This window comes from Cottoperca gobio, chromosome 5, assembly GCF_900634415.1.
Source record: "Cottoperca gobio chromosome 5, fCotGob3.1, whole genome shotgun sequence".
Lineage (NCBI taxonomy): Eukaryota > Metazoa > Chordata > Actinopteri > Perciformes > Bovichtidae > Cottoperca > Cottoperca gobio.
Genome location: NC_041359.1, coordinates 7,594,355 through 7,613,905, shown reverse-complemented (window position 1 = coordinate 7,613,905; position 19,551 = coordinate 7,594,355). Strand labels below are relative to the sequence as shown.

Below are 19,551 nucleotides of genomic sequence, written 5' to 3'. Positions count from 1 at the left end.
AGAATTCTCATCAGCCTTAGCCATCTTTGCGTTTAGTGATAATTAGCACATTTTGGCATGGCAACAGGCTAACTTATGATGGTAAACATGGTCAAAATTGTAACTAAACATCAGCATGTTACTATTATGTTATCATGTTAGCATTTAGCTTAAAACACTAGTGTGCCTCACAGAGCTGCTAGTAGGTCTGTAGTCTTACTTTTGTCTGCGTCTTGCATGTCCCCAAATGCAATGGAGTACAATACTAATTTGCAGGAGTATCAATTTACCAAACTTGGGACACCAAAAAAACCAAAACTATGGAGGGATCAGAATACAAACTATTATGTGAACTGAAACTCATGTCCACATAATTACAGGTAAGTGGAACATCTCGTGAGTAAATGAGGTCTGAATAGATTTTTCTATGAAAACATAGCATCACAAAAACATCTATTGAACTCCTGTATTGTAAATCATTACTGGGTGGGTAGATTACACCCTGGGTAAGAACACAAATATAATGGATGTGTTTGTTTCCTACAACCATGCCTGTGATTTGTTCCCCAGGCCTAAGTGAGGTTTAGAAGTGACACATCTTCTAAAGTAGCTGATGTAAGCTCAAACATGTAGAGACACTGCTGGGAAACAGCAAAAAACAAAACCTGTTACCTCAAAACCAATTTCTGACCAATTACAAAACACTGTAAGAAAGAAGACGTGTGTTCGCTGAGGGAACACCCAGCACCCCTGGCAGGTGGTGGTGTTGTGGCTTGATAAGTCTGGGCCTCTTGCCCCACCCCCCACCCCTCTTGCACAGGATATAACAGCACACACACACACAGCCTTGATAACAAGCACACACATACACACAACTGAATCCGGTCCCCCCACAGGGTTTTTACAGTATCATCACAGCAGGATCTGCCTTTTAGTTTTGTTCTGAGTACAGTGACACGGCAATAACATGCTGTAAACACAAAGTCAAATGGTGGCATTTTGAAATGGGTGACAGGATTATGGTTTCCTTTTTTCTTTTATTTTGGCGCTTCATTTAAACACTCAAAGAAGAACTCAAGAGGCATCTTGAAAGTACAAAGTCTTTATTTCGTTTTTTTTTTTTGGTATGGCTTCTTTGAAGGGACTGTAAAAGACATCTTTATTGAAAAAAATCTAGAGAATTTCTGATGCAACCGGTCAAGGATCTACAAAAGAGCTTCTACTGTAGTCGCTGTGCACACAAATCCACAGACATGGTGACAGGACAAAAATCTAAATGAATAAGACACCTGTGGATCTGCAGGTATGCCTCTGCAGATTAAATGATATCAGTGCCACAACTAGAGTCATAGTAACAAAACAAAGAAGCTATTTGAACTTAGTACCTCATATAAATACCTACATATAAATATTGTAAATGTACTTTATGACTGAAAACATTTGAAATTGCTGTACATGAATGTCCTTTTGAGAGCAACAATCTCAGTGAGAAAGAAGAAAAAGAAACGCACTGGTGTTTGAGCTCAGTGTCAGCTACCTTTCAACAACGATACACAGCGCTCCTGCTCCCCATCGCCCACGTACTTCATGTGATTATCTACATCCATTTGAAATGATCAAGACCCAAGCAAGCCAGATTAATGTGGCCGCCTGCTGAAAGGCCCGTTACAAACTCTCTCTGCACTTGGTTCTGTGGTGGGGGAGGGAGCGCTTGAAAAATCAGGAGATTCAAAAAGAAGTTTCTCTTTTATTAAGGCCTCTTTAATTAATAAGAATTTTAAAAAAATGTGTAGTCCTGACATCAGTCTCAAAAACAATGGAGCTCCCACTGTCTTATATACTGAAACGTTCTTTCCGTTTTGTCCTTGAGGTGAAATCTCTCGTCGTCCTCCTGTGTTGTGGAGCTGAACGCTGGAGGTTTTGTTCATGGGGCAGTCAGTGCTCTACCCTCACTGTGGACGGCACCAGGATGGGACCACAGAGAGGCTGGCTGTATGCCTTCACCCTGCACCCCACATCTGACTGTGCCCGAGTGTCCTAAAGCAGCAGTGCCCTTCATATCCGCCCCAGATACTCCGGGGTCGGGAGGGAAGAGGTGTGACAGCTCTCCCATCATCAATATGTACCATGGACACAGAACTTCCACTGATTGAGCCAGAAAACATGATAACATTGATAATAATGGCATACAAACAAACATCGACATTAATACAATAATAAAGGACAATAAAAATAATAATAATAATAATAATAATATAATAAAAAATGAAGTGTCAGCTTCTGGAAGCCCTTTGTAGCGACCACATACTTTATGCTGTCTAGCTTCTCAACCTGAACCTTGACAGTCCTCAACCCCTCCCAACCCTTTAACAAAATGAGCAAGCGGCTCATTCCTGATCGTATAGTGCAATCGTCCCACCCCTTTTTTTCTTCTTCCTGAAAGCCCCTGCTGATGATAGCTGGGTCACCTGCAGGGTTTTGCCATCTGTCCAAAGGTCCTCGTCCACTACTCCCTCCTCCTCCAGTTTCCTTCACAGGCTCACTGCATGCGGTCCGGCTGGATGTGCTGCTGCGGGGCATAGTGCAGGAACGCCTGGCCTGGACCGGCAGCGGAGGAGAGGGTGGGGTGGACGGTGACCGGTGCTGCTGTGGCAGCGGCCGACCCGGCGCTGGCTGTGGGGCTTGTGGCGTAGCTGTAGCCCAGGAAGCTGGCTGGGGAGGCGGCGTACGGGTACTGCTGCTCAAAGGCTGCCTGGGCGTACTGGGTGTAGGCTGCGCTGTAGTCCATGTAGGGGCTGCTGCTGACGGAGGAGGAAACCTGAGAGGGCAGCACCAGGTTGGGCTGCACGTAGGCTTGTGGGTAGATGTATGGCTGGGCCAACCTGTACACAGACACAAAGAGATGGGGGGTTATTAGACAGAGGTCTGAAGCACCGGAGCAGAGAAATCTCAGAGCCTGGCTTCCATTGTTTACATTGCCCCCAGAGGGCGAGCACCCCGGCAATATAAACTCTCTGTTGGTGTTCAGAACTTGGAGTTCTCACAAGTATATCCACTGTTATTAAAGACTACATGGACGAGAGGCGGAGAAGGTTAGGAGGCGAAGGTGACTCAACCCTCAGTCTGTGTCGGTTAGTAAAACCTACAAAACCTGTTTGGTAGGGCCTCCTGAGGTAGACGGGAGGGGGTGTGAGGGGTGAATGACAGAGTCAGCCGTTACTGGCAGGTTTTGAAGCTCAGGCATCAACAGAGTGTTTTAACAGCTGCTGCTCTTCACTCGCGCCACAAACGCACACACAAAAGGGAAGTAACATGAAGGCAGAAGTCTCCTAGTTCTCCCTTTGTGTGAAAATCTCGTGCCGACAATCCCAGGTGATGATGCTAGCTGGGGGAGGAGACGGTGGCAGGGGGAGCTCATCAGGTTTGGGCGCTTGGTTCTGCCAGATCAGCTTTCACATGTAGCTTATTGGAGCCGTGGGGTCTGGGGACTGAGCAGTCTCTCCTTCTGTCTTTGCCACTTTATCAGTGGAGGAAAAGAGAAGGGGAGAGGGCTTTAGGAGTCTATTTTAGTCAGTTAGTATCTCTCCTGGGTTTGTCGTTTACAGAGAGGGATGGTTGTGGCGGAGAGAAGAAGACCCCCCTCCTCCATTTAAAAAAGGTTTTTAAGCTTTTATCTTTGATACTATGCTTTTGTGACACACACTCCGAGACAAAGACAAGATGCTCACAACAAATGTCACTTTGACGTACGCTCCTCGGCTGCATCTCAGTACAGATTAAAATCGTCCCTTCATGGACAGTATTTAAATGTGACCTTTTTTTCCTTATACAAATCAATCCAGGAGAAGAGGATCAGTAATGAGAGGCAGCCGTGAAGTTAAAACAGCAGAAGATGGAAGCATGCATGCATGGACAGACAGACACACACACGACAACCCTCCCTCCCTCTCTTCTACCCAGCCGCCCACACACCAGTTACAACTGAAAACCCCAAACCATGCCATAATAGGTAAAGAGTCACACCGCAATCAGCAAAACCTCTTCAGCTCATATCACACAAAAGAGAAAAGAGAAAAACAAAAAGGCACTCCAATCCATCACAGCACACCGCACTGCACTCTCAAGCCATCACTGGCACCTTGGAGAGGGGCTGGCTGAGGGAGAGAGGAGGGAGGGGAGACATTTTCTGTCAAACGCCTCCTCGGGATTAGTCCTGCACTGTGGACATCTTCTGATCCTCTGCTGGTACATTGGAGGTCAGCTGGCAGCACAGAGCAACCATGGCAGAAGGTTGGATAGGAGGAATATTGTCAGCAATAACATTAAGGTCCAAGTCAATACAGAGATGTGATCAAGAAACATTGCGGTTACAGAAATGTGTAATCTCAGTTAAACATTAAGAGTCCCGAAATTCAGAATAACCAAGAAAACCCCACCTATGACATGGCGCATACAAACAAATATATAAAGAGCCGGACTGATGGTAGATTTGTTCCAATACCAGGATCAGAAATGCCTCTGATACGGCCTAAAATGTTGTATTTGTGTTTAAATTGTTGTTTTTAAATGCACTGGTCGGACTAGGTATTGGCCAATAAGAAAGTTCAGGAATCAGAAATTTCCACCATTGAGGAAAATATTTCAAACAGCAGCTTGGTAGAAACAAGTTACAGAAGCTCACTGAGACATCTGGCAAGTGAAGGGGAAAAGTGTGAGACATAAAACAAGATAAGTGGCACATAGCGAGCATAACCAAATGAAGGTAACCCCTATCCACCCACGAGCGCAATCTACTCTTTGCCCTCACAATGCTATTGAGCTACATACAAAGAAGTATTCACTCGCACACAGCTTCCAGAGATGCCCATACATTAATGCTGTGGGGCGTATGTGCTCAAAGAGATGGATTCAGCTTCTATCTAAAAGAGAAAAGCGGAGCCAATATGAGTTGGGGACAGTAGCGAGCTCCCGGGGTCACAGAGGTGCCAGATGCCAAGTGGATTGTGGGGCAGTGGCAGGGGAATGTGGATGACGGCCAGAAGATCATAGGTCAGCTGGTTTTGTGCTGACCGCCAGTCTGTATGTGTGACAGAGTCATTCAGGCGGAGGCACCAGAAAACATTTGATGCCCATATACATTACAAATACAGGTCGGAGTAATCATCATCAAGGAGGCAACATAATGAGTCCATGTGAAAAGCCTGAGCGATATCACACCGAGCAGCTAAATATTTCTACACGATAACACAAATGACCTTCGGCGCATGACTCACTGCAACACAAGGTGTGAAAACAGACAGGACTGGACTGGGGGGATTAAACAACACCTTACAATACTTGTAAGGAGACTTGATATTTCTTTCCTCTTTGTTTAATTGTGAATATTCGTTGACAGCAGGAGAAGAAAAAAAGGTGTTTTGTTTGGCACCTGGAGAGGTGAGTTTCCTAGGGAGCAGACTGCCTCATTAAGCATTAAGTCCCAGAGTACACCCCCGGATACCCTCCCCCTCAATAACCCCATCCCCCTGCCTGTCTCTATTTGACACACTGGTAATGGCAGCACTGCAATTGGAGAAATATTAAGTTAAAATAAAAATAAAATGATACAGAGAGATCAATCTGCAGGCACACAGGAGAACTCCTCCCCTCTCCATCAAAACTATGTTCCTGGCCTCAGTGACCCCCTCTGGCCCTCACAGTCCACAGCATCTGCTGAGCACAGCTATCACACACACACACACACACCTTCAGATCATGTCCTCACACCATATGTTGTCAAGGGGGTTGGGGGGAGAAGAGGTTGAAAGAAAAGCCACTTGTACGCTCTGCATCTTAGGGAGGCCTGCGCCTGTCACCCGCCATACAGAGCAGGGCGGACAGGTGCTACATGCGCCTCTCTGGGGTGGTGGTGGTCATAGGAGCTTAAGGGTGTGTAACGGGCTGTAATATGAGCCAGCACCTGTCAGACACAAGCCTCAAAGCAGCACTGTGCACCACATTTCAAACCCTCAGGGTTTCAGTGGCATCCCTGCTCACTATGGCAGAAGGACCATGGACATTGGAGGGACTTTCCTCCTACGGTCTTGGAACATGATGGGACATGTTCCCAGTGGAGTCCGAGGCGGATGTACATTTCTCCAATGGCAGTTTTGGGTTCATCAACCTCCAAAAAGGTTCCTTCTTTTGTCCTTGTGGATTTCCTCCCAGTCATATACTGGTTAGGACTACAACGACTGATTATTTCATTGTAAATGAATATGCTAGTTATGTTTTGGATTTTTTTATTAACATTTATTTCATGAAATGTCAGAAAAGGTGCCCTTACAATTCCCCAGAGAGCAAGCTTCACCTTCAGCTCGTTTTGACTGAACTGATTCAGTGAATTTGTCCTTTATCCTTTAAAATAGCTCAAACCGTTAGTGATTTTCAGAATTGTTGTCCGTTCATTTTCCGTTATCGACTTAATGTTTCAGCTCTACCCTGAAAACGTATTTTGGGCAGCGGCTTATGATTTCACAATAAATTATCTGTTGATCATTTCTTTCAATTATTTAGTGTGTAAAACATTGATGAACATTGATGGAACTGGAAAATGCCCATGGTGAACTGATTTTTTTCCAACCCAAAGATCTTAATACTTCAATAATTAAATATAACATTAAAATAAAAATAGGAAAACAGTCCTTTAATAAATTTAAAAAGGATAGAACCAGCTAATGTTGTCATTTATAAATTACTTAAACAGTTAACTGATCATCAAAATGGTTGTGGATTGGTTTGCTGTTAAAATAATGAACCGTTTCAGCACAATTCATATCTTTACAGAGCAAAGCCGCCATTTGCCAGTTTTGTATTTCTAGAGGCACTTTGTGTCAAAAGCTGTACAGAAAACCAGTTTGAAAAGTTAACTTGACTTCTCGTGTTATTGTTATCTTCCAGATAGATCTGACGTTTGTGTGTGACATATGAACGGTGGTGAGGGATGATATCGGAGAGCTGCAGGGGGTGAGGAGCCTGCTCATTAGCTGTCCAGCAGACCATGGCTCCTAGGCGCTATCCAGGCTGTTTCTACAACAGAGCCACTTGTCGGAGGCCTGTTCAGTGACGGGGCCCACTCAGGCAGGTACAACGCGAGCCAAGGGGCTCCAGACACAAGTCCACAATGAGTCACATTCACCTCTGGAATGCTCTTCTATTACCACAGATATGTGAAACATCACCCAGCCCTACTAAACTCAAAATATGCTAATAGACTACTTCTGGAGTTGCATGTGGACACAGAAACTGACATGTACTTTCCAGAGGCCCTGTTTGTCAAAGAAATAGTAGCCTAGTGGCGTCCCACAGAGTAAAATACAACATCGCCCACTCCCGCTCACTTACCCATACTGCCTCTGCATGAGTGCTGGGTGAATGGGCTGCACTCCGATGGATATGCCTGGAAGATAGGAGGCCGGCTGTCAGACAAACACATTTGCATTTACAGAGGAGGACCATAGAACAATACACAGAGGGCACGGAGACACAGAGGCAGTGCCTGTTTTCAAACCTACCACAGATGGAACAACAGTTACAAATGCGTAATAAGCAACAGTAAAGCATGTGTGCATTCGGGAGACTGAAAGTTATTTGGCTTGTAAAAATAAAATATGCTGCATATGAACAGCATGTGCCACGTGGGACGGCAGTCTTTAGTCCGTAGGGACTATCGTCAAGTCAACGATAGGATCTTTTCATTTCTAGCGTTAATAGATTTGTGGTTTCCATGAGTGATCGTGTTGATGAAACGCCAAACATCTTTCAAGGACTGTATGTTTGAGTTCAAGCATACTCTTAACCGTGAAAATATAAATGGTTAAAATGACGCACTATTAAAATAATTACAATTATTAAATTACAAACCCTATTCCATGATTTTATGGTTGGTTTACTAGACGCCTAACATTATATCTCACCTGTCTGTATGCTGCGGGGTTTGGCACCAAGGTAAGCCAGGTTCACATTGGCCTTCCTGCCATCGATTATCGGGTTGGGATCCTTGCAGGCTCTCTCTGCTGCTCCTCGTTCTGCCATCGTCACCTGGTGACAGAATCAGACTCGTCAACAACGTCTCTCAAGAACAAAATCATTATCTGGTTTAACGTCCAGACGGCGTCCCGGCTGGTGATACATTAACTATTCAAGCTAAACAAAACCAAAACTACTCGAAATGCATAAAACATGAATTGGTCTGTTAGTCTTATCATAAAATCCACCCCCTACAGGCTTTTAACCGATTCTGTTTCTTTGAAGAAAACGACAAACAAAGCACAATGATAAGCTTTGAATACTGCCCACGGCAGCAGTGCCACTCAGCCACGAGCAGACCTGCTGAAATATGGTTCTGGGAAGAGCAACAAGGAGCTTATCCAATTAGGAACAAAATATTAAGGAGATTGGTATTAGTCCACCCCTCCTCTCTCCCTTCTGGCATTAGACGAGTCCTTCTGTTTTAATTTCCACATTCTGCCAACTCAGAGGGTTCAGTCACCTTGCTGTGTGGACCGAGCAGTGAATGTAGGCCATGGCTTGCATTGTTTAAGAGGACGTTTATATAAAAAATACATTTATTTTTGCTTTTTAAATTATTTATTTTTTTTTAAGCAATACGACTCTTCATAGTGGAAGGAGCCGGAACAAATCCCACTCCAGGGCCTGTGCCAGGAAGGAACAAGGCTGTGTTTACACTGTGAAAAGACCTGCTCTCTCTCTGTGTGTGTGTGTGTGTGTGTGTGTGTGTGTGTGTGTGTGTGTGTGTGTGTGTGTGTGTGTGTGTGTGTTTCTACTAATCCACCTCTAAAGTGTGTTTAACAAAAGGTGCGCTCAGCTTTTGGGCACCTCCCTCCATCCCTTCCTGCTGCCAGCTACCTCTCCAACTGGAGCGCTCAGAATAAGCAGTTTGCCTCATGGCACATAAGAAGTATAAAATGCTGATCTGACACGGGTATGCTCATCTTGTCCCGGGCAGCACCCACATCGCCCTGAGCCTGTTTAACCTGAAACACCAGCCTCGACTCACAGGACAGCTTTCCTCTGGGAGCTGATATGTAAACACCCAGAGCAATAGTCTTACAATTCCCCCTTTAGAAGTAAACATGCACACATAACAGTTTTCCATTCCTTCTTTGGCCAGACAGTGCATTCGTGCTGATGTGTCTTTTTAAGCTTCTGGTAAATATTAGCATTTCTTGTGCTGTTCTGTTCTTTGTGTCGGAGCGAGAATAACTATCTTTGTGTGCCTTGAACAGGATAAGTCACCTATTATTGTAAATTTAAATGAGACATTATTCATCTGATTTAAAGAAACCAAGGATTGATGATTAATGTAGTGGGAAACGGCACTTTCCCCACCTCACATCATGAGCTGAGATCAGAATACAGGCTGGACTAGAGGCAGCTCAGTTTAAATTTGAACTTCAGCGTATTTTCTACAGCTTGGACTGTCCACACAGATTCTAAAAGATGAGATCAAAGGGGAAATGAATGATACATTTGTAGAGAGCCAATTTGTTGATGTAGGAATTTTCTCTCTCAACAGCCAAGATGTGATGCAAATCATGTGCTATGGCCGACTGCTATGGTCCTTGACAAAAGAGGGCAGGGTGTGCAAGGTCATCCTCCACACTGCTCCAAAATAACCATATAAAGCAAGCAAGGAGTGCACACTGCCACACACACACACACACACACACACACACACACACACACACACACAAAGCCATAAGCTGGGGCTGCTCAGGGGTGAATAAGGGGGGACTATATTGGCGGGGTGGGGGGTTGGACATGAGACATATGTTGAAATATAATCTTCTTAGTTACCCATCAACTTGTGTGATCCCTCATCCTCATTACACTAAAATAACAGCCAGCCAGGCGAAAAGACAGCGATGCTGTGCAATTATTCCAGTAAGCTCCAGTGGAGGATTGCCTTTGACATGTATCTGAATGACTACACACAGTAGATATAATGAGAATGGATATTTATTCATATAAATTCCCATATGAAGAGAGAGAGGGAGTCACACATACAATGCAAGCAAGTGTTACGCAGACACTAAAAACAAGCGTGTCTTGATGACAATCTTCAGGAACTTAGCTTTATGAGGAAATGACAGCATAGAAGTAACTTGTAAGGTGGTGTTAAAGTTGTGAATGAGAGCTCCGTGTTGGTCGCACGGTGGATATTGTGGTGCACGGCTGTTTGTACTCACAAAGCCGTATCCTCTGGATTTACCGGTCTGTCTGTCTGTTATCACAACAGCCTCGTCAATGTCCCCAAAGGCCTCGAAGTATTTTCTCAGTGAGGCATCGTTCGTGTGGTATGGCAGTCCGCCGACAAAGATTTTGGTAAAAGTAGTGTCTTTCTGAAGCGTTGTGGGATGCATGACTTCCAGGGCTCCGTTCATGAACTGATGCAGAAGCATTGGTCAGCCGGGCAGAAGACCGGAGGCACGCTGAGGATATACTAAGCGCTTAACAACGTCCCAGCATTAGTAAAACAAAAATGGCTCTATATTATGGCGCAGTTTTCCTCCCGTGTTATGACCTTCGCTCAAAGTTGTAGCAACCTGATGACAACTATGATTCACGCTGTGTGAGCTCCTCCGGGTCGCATCCAAACTAGTTGCTTCTTCTTAGCCACTGAAAGTAAAGTGCCGGGAGGTTTTATACGGCGCGACTGAGACCACGCCTACATACAAGTCTTAACCAATCAGCGTAACCGCTGAGTGCCAACTTGGGCAGCGGCTCCTCCCATTGGTCCGCCTTCCTCGGCACCGTGCTGCACCTGCTTTTGTCCTTTAAGACACAAAGAAAAGCCCGTACTGTACGGCAAAAAGCGCGGCTCTGCTACATGGTAAATGTATTACTGTAAAGAAGAAGTAACTGTCTCAACTTATGGTCTATAATCACATTTAGAAACTATAATAAGCAGTCGTTAAAGTATGCTTTTTATGCTTTGACTGTGACTTTATAATCGTGACATGGCACATATATCCTGAACAGGAAGCAACAGTACGAGTTGTGCAGCTGAAACAAAAGGACAGTGGAAACCACACCACTTCACCTAAAACTCTAAATAAACTCTTATGCCTTACTTTATAATATGTTTATTTGTAATCTTCAAATAAAAAATGTCCTATCACTTAATATAGGACATATAATAAAGGGAAATCACATCACAGTGTTTACTTTTAGAATATACTTCATGTACTTTTAATCTCCCTAATGTAGTCTCACAATATATTATACAAAAGTATGGAATAGTGTTACAGTGCAAGATACCACATGAGAGTAATTTTAAACTTTGATAATTATATTATATATAATTTCTTATTCCCTTTTAAAGGCAATATCAAAGTCCAGACCAGGAAACATAGCTGTGTTTTTGTGAAATATACTGGTTTAAGTACAATGTAACACATTTTATTGGTCCCGCCACAACAGGCCACCAATTATAGCTATCATAAAAGCAAATGATTGGCACAATCTATAAATAAGGAACAAGTGTGAACTTTAGCTCAAAGCTTTTTTCCCCCCGTGTCAGTTACGCTCTCTACGCGTCCCTACATGCTACTCACACTGATAACCTCTGTGCAGATCCAAGGGTCCAGAGGAACAGTTCAATCCAACAGTAGGTTTTCTAATTGCTTGACCTTCCAATAATTTGAATATATGATCACGTGTCCAGTCAACCTGGAGGACTCATTTACTTAAAAGATACTTTGTGCAGCTTGCATCAACGGTCCAGGAGACAGCGGTCTAGTGGTACTAGTGTCACTAGTGTGAAAGCTGAAAGGAGCCAGGGAACTATCGCAGCAGCAAATCCTCCCGCCCATGGTGTCTTGGAGTTCCACTGCTAAGTACCAAGGGTCAAGCTAACAGTGAGGTGATACTCTAATGACCTCAATAAAAAGGCATTTAATTCACACCTTCTCCTCTATGAACTGGTTCACTTTTCACACATGGCCTTTGTAGCTGCCCATGCTACCTCATTCATATCCTCTTGATAAATCCCCTCATTTCCAGCTGTGTATCCCAGTCAAAAGGACTTAACCTGGATGCAGAAGCCCTGTCATGCTTTGATCTCATTTGTCCTGCTTAGCTCTCTGACCTCAGCTCTTTGACTTCTCCACAGGTAACTGCTGCAGACACTTAAAGGGGAAAATACTCCACCTGCTGGTTAAAACAAGTAGACAGAAGGGGTCTTTTTGATACAGATGTTGTCCAAAGTTTATCATTTTGATGTTGTGATACTTCCAGTGTCAGAGACCCACACGATGAATAGAATTACAGCTGAAACATGAGATAGTGTTTCATGGTTTTGCATGCACCATACAGTTATGTGAATCCCCAACAAACATTTATACAGCAAACAATAGGTTCATTTTTAACCTATTCCCTCAGGTTGGAGTAAACATGTTAAAATCTAATAGTATGCACTTATATAATTTACATCCCAGGTTCATTCATGGAGCTAAACAACGGAGCAAGTCATAAGAGAATGAAGAGTCTTTGGAAAGCTGTAAAAAAAATAAGGAGTTGGACACAAAAATAAAATAAATCTAAACATCAAGATGAATGACAAATAAAGCCCTCCCCTTCTATGATGACCTCTACGACCAATTGTCACGCAGCGGTCATCAGTGTTAGATTGGGTAGACCCCTCTGATTGGTCCATGCACAGAATGCAGCACCACGGCATTGGTCCAGGTGCCGAAAGGAAGGAGTCTGTCTCGAGCGTATACACACACACACTAAAGCAGCAGGTCTTCCTCATTTCCCCACAAGAGATGCGACTTGGCACGACAAATCTAAAAGACAGGAGGCAGCAGTCAGTCACAAATAACATTTTACTTCATTGTTGTGTTGTTTATTTCTGAAAGGGTGTTTACTGTGTCCCTTTTTGCACAGAATAAACATTAGCAGACAAAAATCAAATCACAGCTGCTTGCCTATGTTCAATATTGCTTAAATATTTTCATTGTTATCTCCATAATTTAATAAATAACAGTCCTTAAATACCTTTTAATGCCATCGAATACACTACAAAGCCTCAATTCTCTTCTAAAGCCATCAGGTTTCATCCTAAAATGCCTGACTGTAAAGATGCAAATGCAGCTTAAATACACTATTACTGCAAAAACTACACCAGCCTTCAAAATGACTTCACTCAGGTCAGTACAGTACCATTCCTACCGTATTTTCCGCACTATAAGGCGCACTTAAAAGCCTTTAATTTTCTCAAAAAGCGACAGTGCGCCTTATAATCCAGAGCGCTTTATATATGGATTAATTCTGGTTGTGGTTCCTGATCACGAAGCGATTTTGTGTGGTACACGGCGCTCTGTCAAAATGTTTTAGTACGACTTTGGTAAACTACAAAGCCACACCGCTTGCAGCATTACGGTTACCGTAGTCCGCGTCGCGGAGTAATACATACTGTGCTTCACCATAATATTACAGTGTGTGTGTATAAGGACCCCAAAATGGCACCTGTCAAGAGACGCTTACGACGCGGACTTCAAACTCAAGGCTATCAGTCACGCAGTAGAACATGGGAATAGAGAGAATTCAACATTAATGAATCAATGGTACGGAAGTGGAGGAAGCAAGAAGATGACCTGCGCCAAGTAAAGAAGACCATTTGGCGGTATCAGACTGTTTTTTTTACGTGTTACAACTGAACAAGGTTGGGAGTTATTGTGAACACGTTTAATAAAGTTTGACTGACTGACTTATCTGACTGTTTTGTTTCGCTTAATGCGCCTTATAGTCCGGTGCGCTTTATATATGAAAAAAGATCGAAAATAGACCATTCATTGACAGTGCGCCTTATAATCCAGTGCGCTCTATAGTGCGGAAAATACGGTACTTGTCCGATCATGTCGATCCTAACTGCCTACATTCATGTATGCCAATGATCATGGGCTGCCTTGAAAGGTATTGAGGAAGTGGGGGAGCCCCACTACGGCGACTACAGCCTCCAGGTTTACAGACAGTGGCTGCCCTTCTCTCACCATTTCTTGTTCCGAGGCTTCAGCTCCTCGGCGGCGTTCCTCAAGAAGATGTAGTTCTTTTTCTGGGGGTTGTAGTACTCATGTCCCTGAGGAATTCAGATGAGAGCACAATATTACAAAATATGAGAGAAGGCCTGATGCATGCGTAGAGTTTTCAACTATTGTAGTAAAATACAAACAACTGCTCAAAACTTTTGTAAAGATTTTACACCTCCTACCTTCGACCAGTCGTAACTGGAAGCATATGCAAAGATGTTGCCATTGCTGTTGAAGCAGCAAGCCGTAATCGGCTGGTCGAGCTGCTCTGAGGTCTTCAACTTGGTGCGGGCGTCTTTGTCCCAGAAGCTGAAGCGCCCGTCTGAGCCCACAGTAGCCAGTGTGCCGTGGACAGGATGGAAGGAGATGGCATTGACCTAATGGGAGAAAATGGAAATCAGTAGATGAGACCCGATGAAACATTACAACAAGGCTGATCAGTGTATCAGAGTGACTATAAATAATAATAATAATAATAATAATATTTATGTTCTAGACCCGAAGCTCCAGAAGACAAGACAGAAAAACAAAAACATTAGGCATAAAAGCACATCACATTGCAGGTATAGGCAGTGGCAGTGGACGATATTTCTAAAAGGTGTTGTTACTATATTGTAACGGTGGAGTCTTTGGAAAGATACAGCAAGATGGTAGCTACCAAATTGCATTAAAAAAAAAAAATCTGTGGTTATGACAAACGAAACAGAAACACAAAAACGCAAATGACATTCATTTGAAGCCATATTCACATTAATATTGATCTCAGATATTGAAACACTATTAACAGACCTGTTTTACAGCAGATATGAAACGTCACAAGAAAAGCACAGGTGTAATTAATTCCATGCATTTTGGTTGTAGTTTAGCCCGATCCAAGTCACCCATCACTAATGTCCTTAGTTCCACATACTGTGGGTCTTCACTATTATGACAAGCAGAATGTATTATAGCACTTTGCATCGCAACTGTTGAGAAAGTCCACAAACTGGTCACATTTGTCTATGTTCCAATACAAATATGTTAATAAAATGTAATTTAGGAGCACAAAGGACACACTTCTTTTACTATGTCAACACTGTTTTAGAAATTCAGAACAACTTACAGCATAGATGTCTTGTGGAGTGGTTGTGTTGGTTCCATTCGACCTGTGGCACTTAAAGGTGAAGTTATCTTTGGCTCTGAATGGGATCAGGGAACACACTCATGTCATATATACTTTAAAAGTGAGTATCGATCAAATTATATAAAACCAAAACAATAATCAAACATGCTTGCACTTCAGTGGATTGAAAGGAACACGTGTAGCAAGACTTCAAAAACTCATTCACTTGGAAGAAATGGATTGTTTTAGACACTCACGGGTTTGGAGGGTTGATGTAGTGGATGGCCACTCGGCCCTCAATGCTTCCCAGTGCAAAGCCTGTGGGCTTGTTCTGCTTGTCCTTGAATATGGCCACACAGCGATGCTGTAGAACCAGGGCAGAGAATGTTTTGGATCAAAAGACAATCACATGAAAAGTTAAATATCTATCTTAAGTTTGCCTCTGTATTTAGCATTAAAGTAAATTCATCTGGATGTACATTCAAACTACCAGAACGAAAGGCACGATTTATACAGAGAGATATTCGGAGTAGAAAAGGACAAAGAGAACATATTTCATGGAGGACGAAAATTCACCTGATGTTTGAGAGGAGAGTCTATTCTGCGAAACTCAGAGGGCTGGTTCTCCAGTTGGTACACTATCAGGCCTCTATCTGCTGTGGCAACCACCGCCATGGGGTACACCTACATATAACAGTCAGGGAGGTTAAAACACACACACAAAGCCACATATTTAATTATCTACTCACTAAGTTTTACAATTCAAGTGTTACTCATAAACCCCACTTACAACATCTGCACAGTAGCATCTCTCTGGCATCTGCAGAGACATCATGGGATTGGGAGAGCGGGTGTCCCAGAACTGAAGACAAGAACAGAAAAGCGGTTATGTTTCTCCGTGCTAGATTACAGAGTTTGATTTGCAACTCTCTGATTAGGTCTTTTAAAGTGTTCATTATGGTGACCACACAATTACATCAAGGAACAAAGTCTCAATAGTGGCCATTGTTGATTTATAATATACTGATTGTCCAGAGCTGACAGAAAGGAAGTTTAGCACAAATAGTTTTTGGAAGCATAATTGTCAATCATATTTCAATGTGGTCTTTTTCAAGATGTCCTTGGAACCCTAAATGCAAAAAGTGAGTGTTAAGTTAAGTGTATGTATTTTCAAAAGACATACACATAAAATGTGCTGTTGTACCTTAAGTGTTTTGTCCCAGCTGCCAGTCATGATGCAGCTGTAGTTTGGGGCTTTTATCCAGTGGATTGCTTTGATCGGGCCGTCATGCTGTGAGGAGAAACGGTGAGAGGTGTAAGATGATTCTGCTCCATTCTTACCACATAGTTTGTCTGCGAGCTCTCATCCAACCTGTGCAATCTGCATTGCTTGATTGCTGTTAAGATCCCACATCTTGGCAGTTTTGTCACAAGAAGCCGTGAAGACTTTACTCCCATCCTGGTTAAAGAGAATAGCACATCATAAATTACTCCATGGACCAGCAGATAGCATCTACTACAGAGCTTAGATTACTTAGTGTGATGAGACTTACGTCGCTCCAGCATACATCCAGCACTGGACCTGTGTGCATCTGTTGGGCTTTGGGGACAGTCTGTCCATTGTCCTGAACCTCCCAGCACCGGACCTAAGGTCAGATGATATCGCATAGTTAGACTGTGTTTACTTGTGAGCATACTGCATACTCATTATCTAGTGCAGAAGTAGACTGTACTCAAATCTCTTGAATAAAATGATCATCCATAATCTTCACTAAATCAATCTACTACTATACGCCAATTTTATGTTTAAACACTATTATTATAATTGAAAAAATACTCACATCGTTGGCCCAGGATCCTCCAATGAGGAAGTTCCCTGGCATGGTGGGGGGACTGAAAGCCAGGCAGCTGATGCTGTCATCTGGAGGTGAAGTCACTTCAACATCCTGCAGGAGCATAAACAAAAAAGAAAAACATCAACAGGTGAAGGCACAGTTATCAGTGAGCCATCATAAAGATCAATTCATAAAGATCATGCCATTAAATGATTGTGTCCTATAGGCCGCTGAGTTACCTTCATAGGATTATGGCTGTCTGTTGTTGCATTGCCGAAGACACCGGTCCCTCCTGCTCCAAACCCGGAGGTTGTCCCAAATAAACTCATCGTACATCAACACTAATGTACGCCTGAGAGAGAAGACGGAGGCATGTCATTCATACAAAAGCAGACTACATTCATTTGTCGGTCTTCAATGTTATCGAAAGCCAAATCATGGTAACAGGTTTGCTGATGCAAACTGAACGCAGCGTTGAACCCGAAAAAGGCGTTTAAGCAATTAAATAATGTATTGTGTAAAACGCGAGGTATCTAACGTTACAGCATTACACGAAATGGCGTTTGCTACCAGATCTTTATCATAGTACTCGATTAGCAAGCTTAACACTGATACAGGTTAGTTATCAGGAACATGAGGAACCCTAACCCAAACAGTTGCCACTGACGATGCTAATGTTAACGCCATCTAACGTCTATCAGTTACCTATTAGCTTCTTAATGCTAGCTTTAGCTACCTTGCTAACGTGACAAAGTGTGTGCAGCTTACCGTGTGTGGTGTTTAAAATACGTTTGAGAGGATGTAGTGATTTTAGGTCACTGCGTGGGTCCGAAAATAACGTGATAATTCAACGCTACCGTTAGCTAAAGTTAGCTAAATCGGTTTTTAAGACCATGTAGTGTGGCAGGTAGCAAATGTACTTTCGATTTCAAACACCGTATTTAAACATGCTGCAGAACAGTATCATAAATAGATGAAAATACATACCCCGAATATGTTAAACTATGGCGATGAGAGCTGGAAATACCAAAACAATTTGGCGCATCAAAAATGTGGCGCTAGTTCCTCGGTCTGTCGCAGTTTGGTGACGTATGTTCGTCCCCGGCAAAAGCCAGCAACGACAAGAATAGCCTCTTGGGGGCAGTGTATGACAACAGCAGGTCACACTCTCTTCACTCTTGGACAGCCACTTGGTTTTCAGTATCTGGTCGATAGATACTTTATCTCAGTACAGGGGCCGTGTAGGAAAAGTGTAGACTCGGTTACACTTGGTCAGTATGTCGCCTCACGTCACCGTCTGTCTGCCACAATAATGCATAATAATACTGCTCGTGGAGTGCACAACAGACTGCATCATGTGAGGCGGGTAATAACGACGCTCTGAAGAAGTGCTCATGTGACAGTAGTAATACAAGAGTTTAAAATACTACATTACAAGTCCTCCATTTAAAGTTGAAAGTAAAGATAGGCCTACTCATTATGTAGAATGGCGACTTTCAGCTTGTTCGCCGTTGCTAGTCCTATTTGGATTTAATGAATTAAAAAGCAGGTAAATCAAGAAGACACAGCTATTTAACTACTTTACTGTAACTATGCCATTAAATATTTCTTATATCTCTAAACATTCTAAATATTTTATAAAATGATTGTGTGCTTTGAATAGGAAACCTTAATCTGCAAAGTAACATATGTGAGAGTAATGTTTTAGAGTGAAATGAAGACCACACTATTTCCAACTGAATTGTGGTGAACGAAAAGTGGCTATAAAGTATAAACAAATGGAAAAACCCTAGTAAAATAGCATTCAAGATCTCAAAACTGTACTTAATTATAGCCTACAATAGTAGTCTGCTTTAGTAAATTTACTGTTGTACTTTAACCACGGGTAATAACCAGGCCTGTTGTTCTTTTTTATTCAAGTTATGATTTTGACTGCATGGAAACATTATCTGAATGAAATGAGAAAAAATGAAGAAAAGGACATCATGCCTCACTTTCCCTGTGGGATTTATTGTGGTGAACGCAAACCCATCACAGTTACAGATCCTAAAAGATTTGGACAAAACAAAGCTATTTTTCGTACTTCTTAATCATCTGCTGTGTGCAGTCAAACAGCATGACTCGTATTATGGTTGTAGCTCTGGTGGGAGATGTATTGATGTATTCTTATTGGACTCAGCCAGTAAACTATAAGCTAATTAGAGGAATATGGTGCATGAATTAAATTTTGAGATGCAGTACATCCCTGAGGCTGAAACATGTGCAGCGGCTAAGCTACACAATGATGCTGCCAGTCTGCGACATTGTGCAAAACCTCCTTCAGATGCATGGGGTGGTGATGTAGTCAATTAAAGCATCCGTTGGCATGCAGTAACTCTGCAGAAGAGTCATGAGTGAAACAGGGTTTTACAATCCAAACTAGTTCATTTTTTTTTAAACATTTGTTGTGGGAGGAGGACTCTTGTTGTCTAATGGTATACAAAGACGGAAGAAAACAGAAAAACACATCAGTAAAAGGCCGTTTCAGTTTGTGGCTATGACA

General features: G+C 42.8%; 2 protein-coding genes across 4 annotated transcripts; both read right to left on the bottom strand.

Moving 5' to 3' along the window:
- Positions 1–1,065: 1,065 nt before the first annotated feature.
- On the bottom strand, positions 1,066–10,676 carry LOC115008339 (RNA-binding protein 38-like). Its single transcript, XM_029431886.1, has 4 exons — positions 10,230–10,676; positions 7,935–8,058; positions 7,363–7,417; positions 1,066–2,861 (listed from the first exon to the last, which is right to left on the bottom strand). The coding sequence occupies exons 1-4, from the start codon at positions 10,440–10,442 to the stop codon at positions 2,519–2,521; spliced, it is 735 nt and encodes a 244-aa protein (XP_029287746.1). The 5' UTR covers positions 10,443–10,676; the 3' UTR covers positions 1,066–2,518.
- Positions 10,677–12,222: 1,546 nt separating this feature from the next.
- Positions 12,223–18,182, bottom strand: rae1 (ribonucleic acid export 1). 3 transcript variants are annotated; one of them, XM_029432842.1, is made up of 13 exons: positions 17,997–18,181; positions 17,249–17,361; positions 17,016–17,120; positions 16,728–16,820; positions 16,547–16,633; positions 16,379–16,465; positions 15,965–16,036; positions 15,751–15,858; positions 15,432–15,538; positions 15,175–15,250; positions 14,255–14,449; positions 14,037–14,122; positions 12,223–12,830 (listed from the first exon to the last, which is right to left on the bottom strand). In XM_029432842.1, coding segments are annotated over exons 2-13 (1,107 nt in total). In that variant the 5' UTR covers positions 17,339–17,361; positions 17,997–18,181; the 3' UTR covers positions 12,223–12,829. The 3 variants fall into 3 exon arrangements, with proteins under 3 accessions (XP_029288702.1, XP_029288700.1, XP_029288701.1); XM_029432840.1 differs by lacking the exon at positions 12,223–12,830 and having other exon boundaries at positions 14,033–14,122; positions 17,997–18,182; XM_029432841.1 differs by lacking the exons at positions 12,223–12,830; positions 17,997–18,181 and adding an exon at positions 17,778–17,926 and having other exon boundaries at positions 14,033–14,122.
- Positions 18,183–19,551: the final 1,369 nt, after the last annotated feature.